General features: G+C 46.5%; 1 protein-coding gene across 1 annotated transcript in view; it reads right to left on the minus strand.

Moving 5' to 3' along the window:
• PTGFRN (prostaglandin F2 receptor inhibitor) overlaps positions 1-2,341 on the minus strand; it is a 110,675-nt gene extending 108,334 nt beyond the window's left edge. Inside the window, exon 1 of the mRNA XM_015420905.1 lies at positions 2,133-2,341. Within this exon, the coding sequence (XP_015276391.1) occupies positions 2,133-2,196 (64 nt within the window). The 5' untranslated portion in view covers positions 2,197-2,341. The remainder of the gene's footprint in view (positions 1-2,132) is intronic.
• Positions 2,342-9,820: the final 7,479 nt, after the last annotated feature.

Below are 9,820 nucleotides of genomic sequence, written 5' to 3' on the forward strand. Positions count from 1 at the left end.
AAAAAAGTGGTGGTTCAGTATTCCTGCCCTCTCACTTTATACACAACTGAAACAGTCATGGGTTTAAACTAACACATTTTTCAGAGTCTGTGTTCTCTGAAAGAAAGAACTATTATTTTTGTGCTTAACAAACATTAAAACTTGCTCCACTAAATATTATATTACAGAACTATTTTAAAACCTACTGTATCTTCGAAGAAGGTACAGGTGATTAAATGTAGAATATCCAGCACACAAGATATGGAAAGAGCTAGTACTTCAGAAATAAATCAATAAAGAAGAATTAATATTTTTATTGCACTTCCAAGTGTTCAAAATATGCCATTACATTATACTGATGGAAAATCAAAGTACTCCAGCAATGCTCTTAGATACCTATGACAATACTTAGGAGTCCTTCCATTATCTGCCTCAAAGCATGGAAGAGATCCTTGGGGAAAAAACTTATTTTAACAATTACCAATACTTTAATTTTTTGAAGACCAGTTGGTTACTTTAGATATGTTTATAAGACTTACTTTAGAATACCTAGCAGATCATTAAGCATAAATGTAATAACTACTTCCCCAAAGTTTATGGTTGGTTATGTTAGTGTTTGTATGGAATATAATCTTGTATTTATATTGCCAATTGTAAGCTGTTATTGTTGTATAAAAATTAATAAAACATATTTTTTTAAAAAAAGCATGAAATTGCTATACTTTCAGCTGAAGCCAATAAAGTTCTTCTAAATCCTGTGAAGACTGATGGGTTTTTTTTAAAAAAACACCTCAAATATGCTTTACATCTGATATTTACACCTGATTAAATTCAAGATCTTTGAAGTAAAAAAAATCATATTATTTTTTAAAAACCCTCCTACCTATTATGTTTTCTAGATATTGACACTTTTACGCACATATCTTATTTTAAAATGTGTTATTACAAGAGCATCCTAGGGTCTAAAAAAGGCCAAAGCTCAGGTTGGGAACACACCTTGTCTTGTCTAGCACCGGAACCAACACTGATACAGCTGTTAAAACTTTTAGCAATTATAGATGTGCCATGCATTAATTAGTATGGTATACTCAGAACTCAAATTAACAAAGCTAAAATTAGTGCCAGAGCATCTCTGAATGCCAGTGTACCACCAAGCTACATGCACTGCTAATTTCAATCCCGTGTTTTGACATCTCTTTAGTACTCAAGAGTTACCTTGCAGAAATTTAAGATGCCTTTAATCTAGATACCATGGGGGGGGGGGACAAACTATAAAGTGAAAACAACTGCTGGAGACTTTACCAGAGCAGCTTCCAAAAGCAACCAACTCAATAAAAGACACTAGCAGAAACTAAGGACGGTTTGATCAAGGCACTGTAGTCCACAAACAACAAATGAAGGTTTTGTATTCAAAGCAAGCAAGTACTAGAAAATAGCCTGAAAAGTTCACAATAAAGGTAATGTACTAACACCTTAAATAAGCCAGTCTTCCCATACCCCTTCTACTCATTATGAACCTGCTTCTTTCCCTGACAGCAAACATAACTGGGAAGAAAGATCCAGAGACCTCCTGACTACTAGTTGTCTCTAATACAGCTAAAAGATTAAAGAGGGCTAAAAAGATGGATTCCACCACCCACCGACCACACACTTCCCGTACATCCTTAGAAACCGAAGATTTAAAGCATCGTTTAATGAATTTAAATATAGAAGAGGGGGGTGATTGTTCCCCATTAACTCGAGGTTAAAGGTCTGACCTCTCCATTTGGGAAATCATCACGACGCACATTAACTGATTCAGAGGGCTGGATTAAAAGCCTCTGAGCATAAACGGAATGCTACTCTATCACTTCCAGGCTACCTTCGAGATGAAAGAGCAAGGCAGGGCAGAGAACACAGCTCTAGGGGGAACCTTGGATCCTCTTTGTTTTCAGAAGACAAGCGCTACACAACTCCCAGTGGTTACACACAACAGCCATATGCGCCGGGAGGGTGGAAGCAAACAAGCATTTCCAAGGACGACTCGCTAATCCCCGAGTCGACTCAAGGGCCCCGCCGCTAGGGGGCTTCGTCCTCGATCCCTCCGCATGCCTCTCGCCCCATCGCCCCGCCTTCAGTCCATTTGCCCCCTCCCCCCCACCCACAAGACTCACCAGATAGTCCCAAGAAGAAGAGCAGGAGGGGCAGAAAGGGCGCGCTCTGCCCGCGGTGCCCCATGCCGCTGTGTCCAGAACGGCGGCCGGGCGAGAAGCGCGGCGAAAGAGAGCCCCCGAGTCAACCAGCGCCTCAGCCGAGCGGAGCCTCCGACAGGGGGAGGGGCAAAAGCAGCCGGAGCGTGAACAAGACCAGCGCCAGCCCTCGCTCGCTCGCTCCCCGCCGGCGCTTGGAGGGAGGGCGGGAGCCGCCCGCCTCCGCCTCTTCTCTGCCGCCGCCGTCCCCCTCCTCAGGCCGGCCGCGCGGCCAACCACAAACTTTCCCTGCCCCCGTCCTCCTCCCCCAGGTGCCGCGGAGAGGCCGGCCGGCCCTCTTCCCCTTTAAAAGGGAGGCGGGCAAGCGGCGGTGGAGGCGCTCCTCGCGTGCCGGTGACCGCAGTAGTTGCCTGTCCTCCGACAGCTCTGCACGGGGAGTGCCCTCGCTGCCTTAGCCGGGCTGAGGACAGCCATCCGCGAGTAGCTCTTGCGAGGAAAGCCCGGCTGCACCTAGCCGCCTAGTCACGCCCCACAGAGCCCGGTGCGCCCCGCCGGCCAGCAGATCCCGCCTCCTTCCTTTTTCTCGAGGATCCCAACAGGGAACAAAGTGGCTCCAAGTCGGGAGCGGAACGCTGAGCCTGGAAAGAATGGGCGAGCGCCGTTCTGCCCTCCGCACGCTCCCGCCCAGCTCCGGGAGTGAAAGAACTGAACCCAACAGAGGGACGTTCTCAGGCGGATCAAGAGCGGGAAGGGAATGAAAGGAAAGAGATTCTTGTAGCCCGCCCCTGTACACGGAGGTGCAGCCGAAGACGTTGGGACACGAGGAGTCGTTCTGGGGCGAAAGATTTACGACGCACTCGTCAACATACTTATTAAGGAGTCAGCTCCATGCGTAAAATACATATTTAGGTTTTCCCGCCGAGTCTTGCTTACTTAAGGTAAAGGTTCCCTTGCTCGAAAGCCAGTCGAATCCGACTCTAGGGTTGCGGTGCTCATCTCCGTTTCAAAGCCGAAGAGCCAGCGCTGTCCGAAGACGTTTCCGTGGTCATGTGGCTGGCATGACTAAACACCAAGTCCCACGGAACGCTGTTACCTTACTTACTTGGATGCAAATCGGGTTAACACCAATAGGAATTCTTAGAAAACATGGAACCTGGTGGAACTCTGTGAAATAAGAGGGTGCCTTTCCGAATTTGAGAACCCCTTCTCCACCCTATATGCATTTGGGATTACAGAACATGCTCGGCAGGTTTATCTGTAGGTATTTTCTCACTTCGAAAATGCATACTCATGAAGGTTCCTGTCCTGTATCTGCAACCTCTTGATCTGAGGGGTGATTAAAATCCCACCCATTTCCTTTCATTCCTGCAGCCTGATCATTGGAAGAGACGGGGGAATTCTGAATAGTGATAAAGAAAAGGTTCTTGTTGTCAGCTGAAGACAGAAAAGCAAAATGCATTGATTTCGGAGTAGGGGGAAATCCTTTCTTCCTCATAAACCTCGCCTACAAGAAATCCCCTGTTCACAGAAATCTCTGATTTTAAAAAGTTCCCTCTCAAACATGTCATTCAAAAATTCTTACTCCAACACTGAATGGAAGAAAGAGCTCTACTACACCTGGAATGGATATTTAGATTCTTTACAGCCCTATAGCCAGAAATTTTGGGCTGGTGGGATATGGGGAAATTTTGTGGGGCAGCAGGGGAGGGAGAGGGGAGGCCTCATGCCTTGCCTGAAATCCAAGTGGTGATTTTTGCTGCTTGGACTTAAGGTGCAGGCAGCCCCTGCTTGAAAAACACCATTTAAAGGGTTCCCTTTAAGACTCCTGCCTTGTGTGCAATGTGTAAGATATTGTACAGTGTAATACAATGCATTATTACTATTATTATTATTCAAATTTATATCCTCCTCCCTGTCCCCTGGATGGGATTTGGGGCAGGCAACAACATATAAAATAAACCTGGTAAAAAGAATACAAAAATATAATAAACTTTAAAAATATAAAATTATTAAAAATCTGGCCCCATTGAAATCTATCCATTATCAAGCAGGGTAGGATTCGTGGATGATGAACACACAGCTGAAGTATACCAGCTGCCTGGTGGATCAAAATCACCCAAAGGCCACCCAAAAAAGAACAGCCTTGCATGCCCTTAAGAACCCAGAGAGATCCCATAAGGCACACACCTCTTCAGACAGCTGGTTCCACAGGATGGAGGGCACTACTGAAAAGGCCCTCACCCTTGTTGACCTGGACAGTTCATGGATGAGGGACCTTCAATAAATGCTGAGATGAAGATTGGGGAAGACCGGGAGGATCATGCTGGGAGAGGTGGTCCCAAAGGTATGAGGATCCTGGCTGTTTAGGGCTTTAAAGGTAAGTACCAACACTTTGAATTGGCACCAGAAACGAATTGGGAGCCAGTGCAGCTTCTGTGGCATAGGTGTTATATATGCCAACCGAGACACTCCTATCAGCAATCTGGCAGCTGTGTTCTGGACCACTTGCAGTTTCCAAAGTGTCTTCAAAGGTAGCCTTGTGTAGAGCGTATTACAGTAGTCCAGTCTTGAAGTGATTGTTGCATAAATTACTGTGGCAAGTTCCTCCCGAAACATAGGGAGCCAGCTGGCAGGCCCAGCATAGATGGCAAAATGCAGTCTTTGTCACCGAGGACACATGTTTTTCTTGGAGAGCAAAGAATCAAGCCATGCTCCCAAATTCCTCACAGAGTTGACTATAGTAAGTCGGACACCATCAAGGGTCAGTAGAAGTGGCCACCCCGCATAATATCTGTCTTAGATGGGTTTAGCTTCAACCAACTCTCACCTAGCAATTCCACCATTGAATCTAGGCAGGAGGACAAGACTGGAATTTCAGCTACCGGTTGTTCCTTAAATAAGAGGTAGAGCTGGGTGTCATCTGCATATTGATGGCACCCCACTCCAAACCTACTGACGATCTCCACCCGAGGGCACATATAGATCTTAAATAACATTGGGGAGAGAATCAACCCCTGCAGAACTCCACAGGTTAGGGTCTGTGGTGACAGTGTCTTTCCACCTACCATTACCATCTGGGACCGACCCTGGCGGAATGAGGAGAACCAGCTCAAGGGAAGCTTCGCACCCAGGGAGGCTAGGTGGTTGACCAGGACCAAATGGTCTACTGTACCAAAAGCAGCTGACAGGACCAATAGGATCAGTACTGCCATCCTGCCTGCATCAAGTTGTAACCAGAGATTGTCAGCCAGAGCAACTAGAACTGTCTTGGTTTTGGATTAGAAGGGATCTAAGGATGTCTCATCCAAGAATTTCTGGAGCTGTTCAGCCACTGCTTGCTCAATCACTTTCCTCCAGATCACTTTCCCCCTTCAGTTACAATCCCCTCCAGGCTTTCCTGGATGACGCTTCCAGTCTGGCTTGACTCCTTCCAGTCTGGCTTCTGCCTTGGCTATGGGATGGAGATGGCTCTGGTCGCCCTCACAGATGACCTCTGTAGACATCTGGACGGAGGCAGGTCAGCACTGCTGTTGTTATTGGACCTAATGGCAGCGTTTTGACATGGTCGACTACAATCTTATGACACACCGCCTTGCCGATGTAGTTCAGGGCAATGCTCCCTCTAAGCTGTGGTGTCTTGTGAGCAAAAATTCTACTTTGTGAGCTACTGGCCTTAAAATTGTGAGTGAGCAATTTGGCTATTGCATAAATTAATTTGCTCTGGAGCCATCCTTCCTAAGCTAAGACAAAAATATGTGAGCCGGAGACTAAAAAACTGTGAGCTAGCTCACACTAACTCAGCTTAGAGGGAACACTGGTTCAGGGGACTGCCTTGAAATGGTTTTCCTCCTTTCTCCATGGTTGGGGACAGAGGGTGGCGAGAGGGTCTCCCCACAGTATCCACTAGAATGTGGAGTGCCGCAGGGGGCAATCCTCTCGCCAATGTTGTTTAACATCTATATACGCCCCCTCACCCAGTTAGTCCGGAGTTATGGGCTGGGTTGTCACCAATACGCTGACGGCACCCAACTCTATCTGTTAATGGATGGCCATCCATCTTCTGTTCCCAGAACGCTGGATGAGGCATTGGAAGTTGTGGCTGGATGGTTGTGGCAGAGTCAATTGAAGTTAAATCAATCAAAGACAGTGGTCCTGTACCTGTGTCAAGGGGGCATGGATGTGGGCACCAGGCTCCCCACACTGGAAGGGGCACCTTTGGTGCCAGCCCAGACAGTGAGGAGCCTGGGAGTAACACTCAATGCCTCTTTGTCCATGGAGGCCCAGGTTGCTGCAGCTGCCAGATCTGCATTCTTCCATCTCAGGCAGATCAGGCTACTGAAGCCCTATCTCTCCCCCCAAGACCTAGCTACGGGGATCCAAACAATGGTCACTTACAGGCTTGATTACTGCAATTCGCTCTACACAGGCTTACCCCTGAGGCTGATCTGGAAATTACAGCTGGTACAAAATGTGGCGGCATACTTGCTGATGTTGACGCCTGTGCGGGCTCATGTTCAGCATTTGCTTTGCCAGCTGAACTGGTTACCAGTTGAGTACCAGATCCGCTTCAAGGTATTGGTAATAACCTTCAAAGCTTTTATATGGCCTGGGACCAACATACCTAAGGGGCCGCCTCTTCCCATATACGCCTCAAAGAGTTTTATGTTCTAATAATCAACATCTCCTGGTGGTCCCTGGCCCAAAGGATGTCTGTGTAGCCTGGGCCTTCTCTGCCCTGTCCCCCACCTGGTGGAACATGCTCCCCATCGAGATAAGGGCCCTGCGGGATCTTACTCAGTTTCTCAGGGCCTGCAAGACGGAGCTGTTCCGCCAGGCTTTTGGTTGAGGCAGCAGACATCCACATATGGCCTCCCCGAGGTTGCTGTCTCCCACCTGCTGGCCATCCATCCATCATCAGCCGGCCATATCCACCTGTATTAATAGGTCAGAACTTTCACCAGTAGCTATAACTACTGATTTTAAATGCTTATATTATGCTTTTAAACTTTATTGTAATTGTTGAAAGATGATGTGACCTGCCCTGAACCCACTCGTGGGATGGGCGAGATAGAAATACGTAAAATAGATAAATAATAAATGGAAGATTAGATAGTAGGCAGTAATTGGTTACGTCCCTCTCATCTAATGATGACTTTTCATGAGGGGTGTCACCACTGCCTCCTTGAGGGAGCTAGGGAAAGAGCCCTGGGAGAGAGAGAGGTTTATAATGTTTTCCAAGGCTCCTCTTACCACTTCCCTACAGGCTTTCACCAACCAGGAATGGCAGGGATCCAAGGAGCAGGTAGAAGGCCACACAGCCAATAAGACCCTGTCAACATCCGCATGGGAGAGTGGGTTGAAGGAGTCCAAAAATGGACCCGATTGTGCAGACTGGGCCCTGAGATTCCTACTGACTCAAAATCTGGCAGCCAAGTCTTAGTGAAGGAGGGAGACTTTATCTGAAAAAGTTGCAAATGTGTCACAGCTAATAGCCAAATTTTTATCTACTTTTGGAGCCACTGAAGGGGTGGTCAATTGTCAAATAACTCGAGCTGGATGTGACATGGTAGCCTCAAACATGTACATTTTTACCTTGGTTTAAACCCTTGATCTCAAGTACAGCTGAAAATTCCCTTAAATACAAAGCAAGAAGGAATCCCCTTCATTACAAGATATTAGCCGAATTGCTTTATCTACAGCAATTGGCAATTTAGATGGGTTCTTGCCAGTGTCTACCAAGGTCCAGTTCCTACCAAGGGTTACCAGTAAAAGGAGTCGAGGCTGGTGTTGTTCAAAATAACTGTCTTTTACTTAAGAAAATATAAATCACATACAAACAATATAGATGCTCTCACACATTCAATCAAGTTCCTTCGAAATAAGAATTAAAATAGTCACTTTTGCATTAGCAGGTAGGGTGATGATGGGAGATACTTATCTGTCCTGAAGCTTGTCAGTTCCAATGAAGAATAGATGGGAAGGAATAGAATCTAGGGAAGTTTATCACACAGCTAGAACCAGCCAGCTTGCGTGGGCAGTAGAGGCAAGGATTTGGGATAAAAAGCTGGACAAAAGGGGAGTTAAAGCAGACGGGGTGTTGGGGGGATTGCGGCTAGCAAGGGCCAGGCAACTGGTCCTTACCTTTTATAGGTGGTTCTTTGGGTGAGTGGCAACTGTGCCAATCTGTGGACCCACCTACCTGTTAGTCCGTCCCAAAACTAATCCTATTGGTTGCATGTAGTAAGGGGTGGCAACCTAGAGGGTTGGGCAATATTGTAACTTAAGATCTAACTCAAAGTAGGGCATCTGGGCAAGTGTAAAACTTGGCATCAAGGAACCTCCTTGAAGTGCAGATGAAGCTTGGCCAGTCCCTGGTCATCAAAGGGTCCATCCAGCAGGAAACGCCAATGTAAAATAAAGCAGAGATGCAGAATACTTGACAGCAGACAGTTCAACAATGGGGGCTGTTTCTCCTTAGGTTGTTCTTTTGCTGACAAAATGGAGGTGTGTGCTTCCTTCACCAGGCTGATGCTGTGTAGCTGAAACCTCATTAACACGTAAGGCTTTGTGCAGGCACCTTCTATGTGTAGTATCACAACAGGTGACATGTACAGCTTTCTGAGCCTCAGTGTGTGTGTGTGTGTGTGTGCACAGTCCATTGTGTGGGTGTAACCGCAAATATAAGTTCATAAAGTAAAATATCAGTCTCATCCTTTAACAAAGAAGTTCCATTCTCATACTCTTATTCTAGGAAAGAGGAAGGTCTCCTGTGAAGGAACTTAACCCTACCTCAGTGCAAGCACATACATGCGTATTAAATCTAATAATACTTCAGGACTGCCATTCTAAGCATACTTTGAACAAGATGTGTTGATCCCTATTGATTTGTTATGTTCTGTTTGGTATAGTGGTTAAGTGTGCGGACTCTAATCTGGAAGAACCAGGTTTGATTCCCCACTCCTCCACTTGCACCTGCTGATGTGACCTTGGGTCAGTCACAAGCTCTGGCACAGCTGTTCTTGAAAAAAGAGCAGTTTGTGTCAGAGCTCTCTCAGCCCCACCCACCTCACAGGGTGTCTGTTGTGGGGAGGGGAAGGAGTTTGTAAGCCGCTCTGAGACACCTTTGGGTAGTGAAGGGCGGGGTATAAATCCAATCTCTTCTTCTTCTTCTTCTTCTGTATACTTTTATAGAGGGGCTGCGGTAGCTCAGAAGTTAAGATGCTGAGCTGCAGTTTAGCAGTTCGAGACCCTAGTGCTACATGACGGAGTGAGCTCCCGTCTCTGGCTCCAGCTCCTGCCAAAATAGTAGATCAAAAGCAAGAAATTGCAAGTAGATAAATAGGTACCACATCAGTGGGAAGGTAACAGCATTCCGTGCGCCTCATTGTTTAGTCGTGCCGGCCACATGACCATGGAAATGTCTTTGGACAGTGCTGGCTCTTCGGCTTGGAAATGGAGATAAGTACAGCCCCACTAGAGTCAGATTCGACTGGTTTGTGAGCAAGGGGAACTTTTTATATACTTCTATATCTATAACCTTGTATCCTGTGTAACTCATCTCTCCTACATGGTTTCATCTGCATTCTTCACATATGGCATTTGGTGGAGGAGCAGAATTGAACCACATTGCCTCTCATATCAATTCATTCCCC

The sequence above is a fragment of the Gekko japonicus genome, unplaced genomic scaffold, assembly GCF_001447785.1.
Source record: "Gekko japonicus isolate JY-2015 unplaced genomic scaffold, Gekko_japonicus_V1.1 scaffold551, whole genome shotgun sequence".
In the NCBI taxonomy this organism is placed as follows: Eukaryota; Metazoa; Chordata; class Lepidosauria; order Squamata; family Gekkonidae; genus Gekko; species Gekko japonicus.